The sequence below is a fragment of the Pseudopipra pipra genome, chromosome 16 (assembly GCF_036250125.1).
Source record: "Pseudopipra pipra isolate bDixPip1 chromosome 16, bDixPip1.hap1, whole genome shotgun sequence".
Lineage (NCBI taxonomy): Eukaryota > Metazoa > Chordata > Aves > Passeriformes > Pipridae > Pseudopipra > Pseudopipra pipra.
The window spans coordinates 5,393,762-5,407,601 of record NC_087564.1 but is presented as its reverse complement, the minus strand read 5'-3'; the positions used below and the strand labels follow the sequence as shown (position 1 = coordinate 5,407,601).

General features: G+C 40.1%; 1 protein-coding gene across 3 annotated transcripts in view; it reads left to right on the top strand.

The window, feature by feature from the left end:
* The window catches only part of USP7 (ubiquitin specific peptidase 7), a 146,559-nt gene that overhangs the window by 22,443 nt on the left and 110,276 nt on the right, over positions 1–13,840 (top strand). For all 3 annotated transcript variants that reach the window (XM_064672785.1, XM_064672783.1, XM_064672784.1), the window contains exons 2-3: positions 7,789–7,893; positions 13,495–13,693. In XM_064672785.1, the coding sequence (XP_064528855.1) occupies positions 7,789–7,893; positions 13,495–13,693 (304 nt within the window). The remainder of the gene's footprint in view (positions 1–7,788; positions 7,894–13,494; positions 13,694–13,840) is intronic.

The window sequence follows — 13,840 nt, the reverse complement described above, 5'->3', positions numbered from 1 at the left end:
TACAGGTGTGTTGTTGGTGTCCAGACTGAACTCTGGTTCATGCAGTCTTTCATCTAACACTGAATTATTCATAAAGCAATGGGTTAAACTGCTGAAAGCAGGCAGTAATGTAGTCACTGTTTGTTTTAGTAAATTTTTGGGAATGACTTCTTAGCAGCTTTAAATCCACTGAGTAATTGTATTGGTAATACTGTAAATGCTTTATATGTATCTGTAAGAAGTTAATCACGTTTTTAAGACCTAAAGTTTTGTTTTGTAAAGTGTTACCAGACTGCTCCTCTCTTCAAAATCAGCAGATAAATGAGTTACTGTAGCAAACTGCCTGTTTATGGAGCAGGTTCTGGGCAGGCTCTTTTTTCTCAGCTATTTTTCCATCCATAAAGTTACATCGTGCCTCCCTTTTATTTTCACGTGGGGATAACTGTCTCAGTGGGATGAAGATTCTAATACTATTTACCTTACAGACTGGTATCATTCATGCATGTTGTTCAGTGTTCAGGATTACAACTGCTTTGTTTCATCTAAGAACAGAACAGTCATGTAATCTATTAATACCATTTTTCCATTCATTAGATACACTGACACAATTAAAACCCAGCGTGACCATCCTGTGCTTTGCCAAAATGCCCTTTTTGGCCAGGCAGACAGTGATGGGAACACAAGGCAGCAGCAATACAGTGATTGATCAGAGTGATAATTGGTGGCTGCTCTGTTACTGTCTGTCTAGTCATTGCTGCAGATTTTGAAGGCATGGCAGGAATGGTGAGTCTGCTTCCAGGAAGTTGTCCCATCCCAGTTCTTCAATTGCTGTCTCGTGTAGCATCATCTCCTTCTGTGGGGGATTTGCAATTCCCAGTCAATAATGCAGTAATTACTTGTTTCAGATGACAATTAGAGAGTAAGAGATTTCCATATAATACTGTTTCTATTTTTTTTAAGATCTGACGTTGGCTACTTGCTCTTGAGTAAATAAATGTCCTTTCTCCTTTCTTTCTAAATTTGCTAAGGCAAATTTTGAAAGCATTGAAGATCTTTAAGTGTTGTCTCCCTAGCTAGAAGTCTGCTCACTTCCTATGCTCATAACACCTTTCCCTTAGTCTGTAAACTTGGCTCTTGTCTCCTGATAATTCTCTAGAAGCCTTTTTCCTTTAAGGCTTGGTCGTTGTCCTTCATAACTTTCTTGTTAAGTGTCTTAAATTTCTAGATAACCCTTCTGGCACCAGATCAAATAATGAACCGTGAAGGAAGAAGAATAATAAATGAAACCAAAGCAAATTACCCAGAATTTTGCTAATGGGAGAATTAACTTTTTAACTGTAAAGACAAATAACATGATGTTTACACACCTTTGATAGCAGTTATCTACACCTTGACATCAGTCCATAGGATCATTTTATGTACTTCCCTTTCCCTTTTTCCCATCCTGCTGGCCAAATTAATCTCATTCTCTTTTACTGTTTCATCCCTTTAAAATGTTTTAGGTGAAATGCTTTGGTTTTGGATGCCATTTGAAAGGCAGCCACACTACAGAAATTGCTTGATACCTCTTCAGGTTTTTCATTACAGCAACTTAGGACTGTCTTAGAAAAATGAAACTGTGTAGAACACTTTTCATTAAATTCCTTTTCTCTTGAGTCCCTTTGTGCAATAAGTGGTGTTTCTATTTTAACTTCAGGTAGGGATTAGAGGCCAAATAGTTTCTCTTACTTTGGAAATGCTGAGTTCTTTCAGAGCAAATGTGGGAAAGTTTTTCCTTTGAACACTTCTAGTAGTTCAGAGATTGACTACTGTAACTTAATTACATTCAGATCGTGGAGTTGGGAGGTTGGCTAACTTTGGTGTGTGTGGTTGTTTTGGTTTCATTTTTTTGGTTTGCGTGTCCCTTTTTTTGTTTGTTAGGGTTTTGTTTGGATTTTTTTTAAAACCCTGCCTCCTGGGAGCACTGCCTATTCATCTGGCTTTCCTAGCAGTGGTTTCCAGACTTTGGGAGAAGCAAGTTGCTGGAGCCCACAAGTTTTCCTGTGAGCTGTTACAGCCACGTAAAAAACAGTCCCACTGTTTCACTTGAGTGCCTGCAGCACTTACAGACGTGGTCTGGGGAGTCCTTGCTGCACAGTTCTGAATTAACTTGTTGCCATTGTTTTTTCCAGCTGAAGACAGGTATTTGTTCTTCACATTATTCTAACTTTCCTGTTTCCTTTCAAGAATATTCTTGCTTTAAGGTTTTTCTGAATGAGTCCCATCAGTGTCTTCTCTGCACCACCATGGTTGGGTGACTGCTCCAGAGAGCACAGCATTTACTGCTTGCTGTGGGAATTTCTCAGTTATGTATTTTGATATGCTGCCTAATAGTTACAACAGCAAAGGTCGATTTGGTGATAAAAGAGATGGTATTTATTATAGCACTTGAAGTCACAGAATGTTTATTCTTTAAGATTTCTAATGACGGTGACTTTTTAATTTTATTTTTTTTTACTCATGTGCTGCTTATCCATGGCAGACTGGAATTCTGAATTATGCACTGAAGTAAATTTTTAGAGGCTTATTTGATTTATTTAAACTACTGAAGCATTGAAAAATACTTATTTTTTTAAAAACTTCTGAAGAGATTATAGTTTGTTCCACAATTGAAGAGGTGTTTGGGGGGAGTGCTGAGGAGCAGCAGCTCTGCTGGGCTGCCCCAGGGGTGTGTTACAGGTTGGAGTTCTGACACTGAGGTGCAAAGCTGGACCTGGACTGTGTGTTCAGCATACAGTGCATATCCTTTGATGCTCATGTAATTTGGCTGCTACAGGATGGACTTTTCTCATTTTTCAGAGAGTTTTACGTTCTCTGACTTTACTCTTATCTCCTACCACCCTATATTTTTACTCATTTAGTCCCTTTTCTTAGTGTTTACTGCAGGTTCACTCATCCACTGGAATTCACACACACAGACACCCCCTCATTTATCATATCTGTACACACTGTTCTATTTATCTATTTTTTTTAAGTATTAAAAGAGCCTTTAAAACTTCTATGACAGCTTTGATTCTGGAATGTCTATTTAGTCCAGCAGCAGAGGAGAAAGTCGTGTGTTTTCAGCTTTCCCCCACTAAAGCAGCACTCTGGATATGAAGTTTGGTTCATATTTTTCAAGCTTCTGCCAGCAGTGAATGACTGACATCCCTTGGGGCTGCTGATGCTGCCCTTGGTGCAGCTCCCCCCTCCTTTTTGGGATTGCTGAGGCACTTCTGGAGGTCTGTGCAAACTGTAGGGACTGTGAAAGCCCTCGGCGCTGGTGATTTCCATTGTGAGGCGGATGTGTGTGATAACTGTAACCAAGCTTTAGTACCACTATTACTCCTCTGCTGTGGTCTCTTTAACCTCAAAAGGAAACAAATGTTTCATAACCTACTCGGGAGAGTGCTTCAGTTTCTCCTCTGTGGCTACCAGCTCCAAAAGTTAATGACAGACATCACAGATAATCTTTCAGACTTTGACTACTTGGTGTGATATGACTCATGACTGAAAGCTAGTAAAGTTCCTTGTCATCGTTGTTAAAATAGTGATAGTTTGTGTCGTAATTAAGTTGCTGCAGAGTCATTCTGTAGCTTTTGTCCACATGGGACTGCAAGCACGTGTTTACTGCTGAGCAACTGTGTCCTGCACCTCAGAGAGATCACATTCTAAGGTGCTCCTGTCTTAAAACAGGATTTAAGTTGTGCTGAAAGCCACACGAACTTGACAAAATCTTTTCTGCTTTCTCATTAATAGGAAAAAAATTATAGCAAACTTTGAGATTCCTTCCTTGTAGATTTGAATTATTGTGAACAGTAGAAAAACAGAGCAGCGTATCTTACAGTGACACTGAGTTCATCTTGCTAAATAGGCTGAATCCATCTGAACAGGCTTTTTTGAATACAGTGTTTTTAAATAATTGGTACTATTTTTCTTCTTATTGCCTCATACTGTGACTATTTGAATATGATAATGTTGAGGTCATAGTCCATAACAAGAAGATTTTTTTTTTTTTAAATAGTTTCTATCAGGTCTGTCACTGCATGGCAAATTGAAGTTTCAGAAAATTTAGCAATTTTTTTCCTTCTCCCCTACAGCAATTGCAAGAACCGTTTTGTTTTCAGGCTTTCATCTCAACCCTTCAGTGCCAGGCTGGGTTACTGAGCCATGAGGAGTGTGCACCTGCAGAGTCACTTCCATGGGAGCCACTCATTGGGCTGTGGAAGGGGACTGACACTTCTTCCCAGCCTCCCAGTCAGTGTTGGGGTGCTCCAGTTCCATTCTGGTTCCATACCTCACTGTTTAGACTTGATTTCATTTCAGCATTCATGATCTTGCAGTAAATAAGTAAAAGCTCTTTTTTTTTTTTTACGAGCTCACTAGTGTCTGAAATTTTTCTTCTTGGAAGTTGTCTTAACCTCCAAACTCAGAGGCCCCCTTTAAACTCTTCAAGATATATTTTTTGTTTATAATGCAGTGGCATGGGCAGAGAGAAAATCATATATGATGTTAAATGTTTCAGAAGAAATTGTAATCACTATTTTTCATGTTGCCTTGCATTCCTTTTTGTAGTGAAAGAATATCTACAATGGGTTAGGTGTTGCATTTTTGAGGAGGTAGAAAACAACTTGAATGCTTTTCACCAAACAGTCTGAAATTTACAGTGTCTAAAATTTACAGTGTCTAAATCTACAGTGTCTAAAATTTTGCTATTGAAAGCTTTATTTATTTCATATTTTGCAGTACTGTATTTAAAGAGTTAAAAACATTCCCTATTCATAAGGTCACTTTGTTGTGATACTTCTTTAATTGATGTGGTTTATGTTAACTTTCAGTTGATTAATAGGCTGCACCTCTAATTTTTTCTAAGGATATGATTAAAACTGGGTATTCTGGTCTGGGAATGGGCAGATGACATGACTGGGGTGATGTTGACACACTGTGGTTTAAGCTGCATTAAAGACAGCAGTGTATTAAGTAGTATGTTTGGTAGGAAGGTTTTCCTGGCCAGTGTGGACAGGTATTTTTTCTCTTTCTTAATCCTGTAGTGTATCATTTGAATAATTCTGTGGCATTGCCTCTGCTTGAGGCAAAGGAAAACATGTTTCTTAATTAAATCTTAGTATGATTTTACAATTCTTTCCTATGAGCTCCTAAGGACAGCAGAGGAAAACATAAATTACTGGGTTTAAATGCTGTAGTAGAAAATATATTTTGTCATACTGCTTGCTAGTACATCTGTTGAAAAGGGATTGTGTTTTGTTTGTGTAAAGGATTTGCTGTAGTAGTTGAATTTTATTAGCAGTTAAAAAACTTCCTTTGTTCACAGAAGCCGAAAGCATTGACTGGTGTTATCTGGGTTCCATCTCTGAAAGCTGTATCACAAACTCTGTGTCAATATTTGTCAAAAAAAGCAGCAGAGGCATTCATCATGGTTCATTTGTCTTATCACTAAACAGTATCTCTCAGAACCTGCCTGTGTTCAAGTTGATTGCCTTTGCTATGATCTCTTCTGCATTTTCTCTTTCCTTTGCTAACCATTCATACTTTTGCCACTTTTGCCACTGTTGCATTGCTGAGGATTGGTCCTGCTTAGACCAGCACCATCCTGTTGAAAGGTTAAAATATGGCAAAAAAAGAGAGCAGGATATGGAAATGAGTTTGGGGACCTTTCCTTCTTACTCTTCTTTTTGTCACTTTTCCTGCTCTTGAGTTGCAGCAGTTCAGACCTGTTCCCCCAATAATTTTATTGTAGTTAATCTCTCTTTTAACTTGCTGTCCTCCTGTGCTGCAGCATTGTCAGTGCCAGTTGCTCTGGGTAGGGACTCCTGCAGCCCTATCACACAGGAGGCAATCTCCTGCAAACCTTTTTCTAACCAAATCAAAACTTTTAAGTCATTCTTGATTTTGCTTTTGTCCTAATTCTGAGAAATAAGAGAGGTGGTGCACATGTTATCCTGGGTGCTGCAGATTGGACACTTCCAAAAATGCCTTTGGCTCGTGCCTCGGTGGGATCTGCTGCACCCCAGTAAGCCCCGAAAGCCGTGATGGAGCGGGGAGTTGGTGATCTGCACAGCTCTAATCCAGGAGTAAGTCTCTAACCTGATCCGTTTCTGATGAGGTGAGGGCAGAGGTTACTAGTTCTGCGGATTTACTCCAGGAGTAAACAGTCAGAATAGGAGTGCTGGGTGTGAAAGTATCTTCTTGTGTGCTGTGAATTGGAATGAGGCTACAGAAGCACCTTGTGCTGTAAGGAGACGGAAGACTGTGAAGCAACTGGTGACTGATCCTACTGCACTTCTCCCATGGCTTATCCAACCCTTGGCACGAACTCCCTGGCTTTTAAAGGTCCTCAGTGGTGATCTTACAGCAATTCCTGCTGTCATTGGTGTTTGTCCCTTCTGTACAGGAGAAATTCAGTTGCAATCCAGTAGAAGACAAGCTAGTCCAGGCTGGTTGCCTCCATGCTTCTGGGCGGTTCTTGCAAATAGCCAGGCGTCGTCCCAGTCTCTGGGCATCCCAATCCTAGGCATCCTGGTCCCTGGGCATCCCAATCCTAGGCATCCTGGTCCCTGGGCATCCCAATCCTAGGCATCCTGGTCCCTGGGCGTCCCCTCGAGCACTGGGGAGCAGAGAGGCAGTGGGAGCTCGGCGGGGCCGGCGGCAGGAGCGGCTCTGTCCAGGGTGCTGACGGGCGAGGAGCACCAGCCCGGCCGTGCCCGGGACTGGGATCGTGCTGTGCCCCTTGGGAACTGTTACCTGTATCCCTGGTGCACACACAGTCAATAACTTGTGTGTAGTTTTGGGTATAAAACTGTTCTTGGTTACAGAAATCAGCGGCCTTGGGGCTTTTAAGAGGTAGCAGAATATACAAGTTAATAGCAGGACTAGCACGGCAATAAGAAACCCGTCAGACCCTTTAAATTAGAGTGTCTTTTGAGCAGTGCTTTGTCCTTGAGGTGGTTGCAAGGGGTTATATGTTTTACAATTTGATGATAAAACCTACTTTATCCAAGAATATATCCACTTCCCTGTAATCATGCTGAAACTATCCCTTGGCTTTTGGTGCACAAGTGATGAAAGGAGGCGTTGTTCAGTTTTTGGATGAATCAGGAAGATGTTTGTTCATCAAAGCAATGCATCTTTAAAATAGTGGTGTTTAGTTCATCAAGTTGTCTCGTATCTCTTGGTTTAGTGGTATTTACATATGTTTTAAATGGTCTTTGTAGCAAAACTTAATAGCAATGATGGCTAAAAGCTGGAAAATGTTGTATCTAAAATGTTCCTTAATCTTAAAGGATTTCCTTTACAATTTTCCCCAAGATATAAATTTTACCATTACATTTGATTAAAGGTTTAGGTTTTTTCTTAAAAAAACAGTAACACTGAAGAAGTTTTAAAGTAAATTGTTAGTTTAGAAAGTCTGCTATTAGAAACTTGTATCTGTGTAAAAATGCAGAATGCCAGAAAAAGTGATTTAAAAAGTTTTTAGTTAATGAGACTTGATTATGAGATGCTGACTGAGAGGCTGTTTGAAAACTTAGAAATCAGTTAATGATATTTGTATTCCACATTAATGTGGACTTTCTTCTTCGCCATAAATATTCATTTATCTGAAGAATTGTAGTTAGACACATACCAGTACAATTGTTGCTATAATTGAGGTAGATACTGTTCTGTGCAAGTGTGCACCATTGGTGTGTCTTGTAAGTGCTACCTGAGACAAAAATGTTAATTTCTGATTATTAATCAGCTGGTTAATTTTTACATATTTTTTTTTTGTCTTAGCTGGAGATACAGATGATCCTCCAAGAATTACTCAAAATCCTGTCATTAATGGGAATGTAGCGATGGCTGATGGACATAACAACACTGAAGAAGACATGGAAGATGGTAAGTAAATACTTGATAAAAACATGGTTTGTTTGGCTTCTTTATTGTTATGATTTTGAGGAGAAAATGATCCATATCTTACCTGTGTCCTCTGAACTGCAGCTCATTAAAAAATGAAACCCTCTGTAGTTGTGGCTGCTGGTTTTCTGTACAGGCATCCTTTTAACACACTGTACAATAGGATTAGACTTCTGAGGGCTTGGGATTTTTTCCTCATACTCTTTCTAGGTACTCATTTTAAAATTGCCCAAAGTGATACTGTCCATTGTTATGTTTTGTGATCCATCCCTTTAAACGTGCTGCAGCTGGGGCTTTGCTGAATAGTGACAGTTACACAATTCCTTCAGGATGTTTGGAATCCTTATCTGTCCTGCTCTCTTGTCAGGTGGCAGCTGTGCTCTGCTTTTGTCTTTGGTAAGTCAGTGGTAACTATTCCATTGATGAACATCTTTTCCCCTCAATTCTGATGCCCTTTTACTTGCAGATGTAAAGGAAGAAATAAGTATTGATGTCCTGTTAATAAAAGGGGAGGTGTGTTTTTGGAGTCTTTTTGTTGGTCCATTAAATGAAACAAAGGGTGTACAGTCTTTTTCTGTTACGGAAGATCAGAAAATTATAAGTAGATGTGTCTGGGTTTATTTAAAGAAAGGTAAAAAATTTTTAATTCACTGAAGTCTGTTAAGTTTAGTGAGGAAAATGTGCAGTGATACTTCTTTTCTTAGGAGAGGATATGGGCAGGGACTGCTCATTTTGAGGAACTAAATAAAATGGAGTTGGGAGAAGGGGGACAGCATATGAGTGGGATTTGTTCCACTCTAATTTCATGTTCCATGCTGTCTTGTGAGATACATTCAGGACTGGGCATAAACATTTAGTTAGATTTGTGCAAAAATGTTGAGTGATCTTTTGAGAAAAATCAGTGTTTAAGGTTGAAGGTCAAAAAAGTGCTTACTTTCTTGTATTGAAGACACATAGAATACTGATAGAAAATAGTAATGTTCATGAAGAGAATAGGGTTTAAATGCAGGACAAAAGCATCTCATGGTTGAATTGCCTCTGTATCATTGGCAAAGATAAAGTTTCCTATAATCAGTCTCATAATAAAATAAAAATGAGGTCTGCTTTTAGCCTATGCATTTTATTTGTGTGATTACCTAATCTCATTCAGAGGGCTTTGATTTATTGCTCAGAGCTACTAGCTGAGAGTGAAACAGGGAATTCTGTTCTTACCAAAAGCTTTCATAAAAGATGTTAAATGTCTTTGTCAGGCCATGGTATTTGGAGGGTGAATAGAGAAGATCATGTGAGTTAACACTGCCTGGCAAGATCAGCTCTGTTTAGTTTATGTTCTTAGTAGTGGTGTTTATAGATAGAAAGCCTGACAGTGTTTGCTCTTGATATAGCCAGTACATAACACACTGGTCAGTTAGTAAAAGAATTTGTCCACTAGTTGGTCTGTGTACACATTAGGCAAAGGGAACTTAGGCTGCACAAACAGCTGATGAAACCCAGGCTATATCAAGGCTGACAGGTAATCAGACACACAACTCTTCATTCAAAATACTGTGGACTTCTTAACCAAAAAACTGCTGTCAAGCAGTTTCTGTCAGCTGCCAACTGACTCCTCTCAGAACTGGGTATGAAGGTAGGGAGAAGTATCTGAAGGTATTTGACAAAAGGCTTATCAAAGCTTCTCAAGCCTTGGTGGAATTTCAGCCTGGTGAGGAGCTTTGGCCCACTCTGCTGGTTTCTGTGATCCAGCTGGAAGCATTGATAGAAAATAGTGCTCTTGCAAAATGTTACAGTTGCAAAAACATTCCTGAAGACTTGCATCACGTAAGTGGATGATGCCTCTTCTCCAAGTCCTGTAACTCAGATTAGTTGCTTGCTGTTGCATTATTTACACAGCAGTGCAGTTACTCTCTTGCTAACCTGGTTTGCAGCATGATGTGTGTGTGTAATGGACAGCTCAGAGATTCAAAAGACAGGAAAAAATGAGAGACAGGGGCTTCTCTGATAAATATGCAGTTTTCCTTTGCTGTTATTCCTAGCAAGGGGCATCAATCTGAGCTGATACGGAATGCATAAAGAGAATTTAGATACCTCTTGAGTGAAATTAGTGAATTTAATGGTTCCTGCGAAAGAGGTGAGCAGGAAGATGAAAGGTTGATGCTTCCAGCTGGATCATAGAAACCAGCTTTCTGATGATTTTCTGAGTTCAAGAAATTTGGAGGTGATTTTTGTTATTCCAGCTTAGCACATAAAGAAGTGACTGATAAGACCAGGGGAAAAAAAAGTGCAGCTCTCATCCCCTTTGCTTGGGAACCAGCCACAGGCATTGTGAGGCACAGGGAATGGGGGCAGCACCGACCACCAGCAGGACTTTGAGATAAGGCTGTGTTCTCTCAAGCACTGTGACCAGTACCTGTTGTTGCTCTGTATGATGTCTTAGCAATTAAAAAGAACCAGCTGAAGGAATGTAGTGTGCTTTGTACAGAGAATACCTTAATGAACCAGGCTTTGTGAGCTGGCATAGCGGCTCCTGCAACTAATGTAAAAGATATTAAAAACAAGGTTCTGATCGAATTTTGTTTGCAAGTGCATCAGTATTCAAAAGAGCACACAGAATAAATTCTCTTAGAAGTTAAAGTTCAAACAGAAGGTCCCAAACTAAACATAAACTCAGAGCTTTGCAATTACCTCCTGAAGTCTCATTTCTGTGAAGAATCGCAGAGGCTAGGAGGCTTTCAGAAGCATCAGTCTTAGCCATGTGCTGGTATTGCATCCAGTATTTGGATAATTATTAAAATATTCATAGAATATTCAGCCAGTTTCCTCATTAATAATTCAGGTCCAGAATATTTTAATAACCTCAGTGCACTTTAAAGGTAGCAAAATTTACTAATAGAATAAAGAAATCTGCTTTTCTCAGACGTATAAACATTTCAATAGGTGCTTCCATCTTAAAATGGATCATATTCAGTATTTGGCTCTCTGATTTGCAGGATCTTTGTTGTATCAAGGTGCTGATTGTGGCATTCATCTCATCAATGAAAAAATCTTTTCCATGTAGCAGATACAGTCTGTTGCGTGTAACTTCTCCAAGCATTGTCAGCTGAGTCTGTTCTGTTTACCTTGTGTTCAGCATCATGTGTTGTATTTGTAGTTCAGGGATTTATAGAAGTCTTACTTGCCAGTCAGTACTAAATTATCCTCCTGCCAATTGCAGTCTTTTACTGGAAGCTGGTGGACATGTTTGTGAGGGTGAAAAAGGGTTTTATTTATTGACATGCTCAGAATAATTGTCACATTTGCTGTGTAAACCGCAGTTTTTAATATAATTCATCTTTTAATCGATTATACTTGCTAAAAATGGGCTTTCTGGAAGGAAAGGAAGGTTGTTATTTTTAAAGAAACTTCTGGTTTAGGGTTGACTTGTGTTTTTGTGGAGTAGTTACTAGTGATTGCTCAAATATTTTACAGAGAAGAGTGTTCTTCTCATGCACAGGCTTTCCTGAAAAGAAATCAAGAAATACAGGCAAACTTTCTCTGAAGCATCTGCAGATGCTGCGTGGGCTGTGTTTTTTAGCTGACACTGTAGCAGCACTGCTGCATCGTTGTGCTGAAGTGCTCTGAAAGCTGCATCAAAGGAGGCAGAAACCAAACTTGGCTCGTTGTTTGGAGGCTTAGACTGAGCCCAGAAGCACTGATCTGACTGTGAGTAGGGAGGAGGACTTGAGCTGGTTTGAGAGACGTGTGATGGAAGGCTGATTTTTAAATTGTTAAGCATGTTACAGATTTGTTTTATCCTGCCTGCAGATCAAGTTTTAGAGTGTACAGCTCCTCTGGCTGCAGCTTGCCTGGCTTTTGGTTGTAAGCATCCAGCTCTCTAATCTGTCAACAGGCAGTGAGTAGTGAAAATGGATAGAGAACCGTTTTTAAGTGATAGACTAACAGTTAACTGCACTTACATGTAGGGGAAAAAGGACAAAGGAATCCTTTGAGCTCTTGTGTCACTGAGGAAGCTGACAGTGCAGGGTAACAAGGTCGTTGCAGGTGTGGAGGGGAGAGGAAGCTGGTTTGGGCTGTAGTACTGTCAAGAGACAGTTGGGAGTGCTTATGGCTGTCAGACCATACACAAATTAGATCAATGGGGTGGCTGTTCAGAAGTGGGACAACTGCTTGAAAACTGTTTAGCAAGGGAGAAGAACGAAATCTGTCAAAGTTCCCTGGCAGTTGTGGATAGAACTTGTTAATTTTCTGTATTGAAATGTATGATCTTTACCCTGTTGCATGTTGTAATGAAGAGTGTTTCATTTTTTAAGTAAGGTATCAACGAGGACTCACCTGTTTATTTAAAAATGGTTCAACACTGTCTCTGGTGCTGAGTGAACCACTGCTGCCTGTGCACAGAAAGAACACATTTGTTGTGTAGTGTGTGCCTTGTCACAATTTCCTGATCAGATTTCTGACTGGTGTCGTTGTACCTCGGTGCTTTTTGATTTCAGGTGTCACTGCACATGTGGCATCAGTTCTGCATCCCCGTGGGTGGTGTGAGCACAGCAGTGAGCAGGGGTGCTGCCTGCTGCCCTCTGTGCTGCTGGAGCCTCCTCACACCCAGTAACAAACCAAACCATGTCACACCAGTGTCAGGCTGGAGCCATGGAAAAGGAGTGTCTTGTGCATCCTTGAGCTGCAGAACTGTTGGGATAAGTTGCAGTTATTCCTTCCCTGTGTGCAGTATGAGGCTTGTCCCAGTAAGGAGAGCCCAGCCTTGCAGAGCCCAGCCTTGCACCTTGCTGAAGCTGTCACAGTCTCCAGCACCCTGTTATAGCTGTGTACAGCAGAAGCACAACAGATCGTGGTATATGAAGAACTGGCTATGTGGGAAGAAGGAGAAATTAATTGTGTGTGTCAAAATAAGCTTTTTTTTAAAAAAAAGTGTCTTATTTAACTTTTAGACCGCTAAAAATCTCTAAGGCTTTGAATACCACAGAGAATACAAGACCCTACTCTTGAGCTGTTCTTCAGCAAACTGGTATGAGATTTGAAAAAAAAAATCCAACAGCCAACCTATGGGGTTCATAATTTTGAAAATACACTGTTGCAAGCCAAAACCAACTAAATGATGACTTGGTATCAACAGGGCATTTGAACAGATTGTGAAAGTCCTTTGTGCATGTGGATTCATGCAGGGAGCTGACTTAAACCGTGCTGTGGAGATGCTACTCAAGAAGAGTTAAGAGTGGGCCGTGATTTAGTTGTAAAGCATTTGATGTCTCTGTCTTGCTGCACCCGCTGCTTTAGAAGAAACTTGAGTGGTAACAAATTCTAGTGCTGAAGAAGTATTTAAGGAAAGAGTGTACAAAAGGAATGCGTCTTTCAGGGCTCTGTTTGCCTGAATTGTGTCGCAGCGTTTTTCAAAATGAAAAAATTGAAACTTAAGTAATAAAGTAGTCCAGTGTCTCTCTGGGATGGGGATGTTTTTGTTGCTTCCAATATCCCGCTACATGAAACATGCTCACATTGCATCATTTTTGAAAAAGGCATTTTTAAGTGAAAACACCATTTTTTTCCAATAATTTTGTATATGTCTTACAGATACAAGTTGGCGATCAGAAGCAACATTTCAGTTTACAGTCGAACGCTTCAACAGATTGAGCGAGTCAGTTCTCAGTCCTCCCTGCTTTGTACGGAATTTGCCATGGAAAATCATGGTTATGCCACGACTCTACCCGGACAGACCACACCAAAAAAGTGTAGGATTCTTCCTTCAATGCAATGCTGAATCCGATTCCACGTAAGACCCTTTTCATTACTGCACAAGTCCTCGCTTGACGCTAGTTAATCTATTGCAAGAAATACAGACATGGCACAAAAAATATTTCACCTAGCTTTCTGCAATAGGCAAGAATACCTGCAAGGGTGTGAGTCCCCTTTCCTCCTC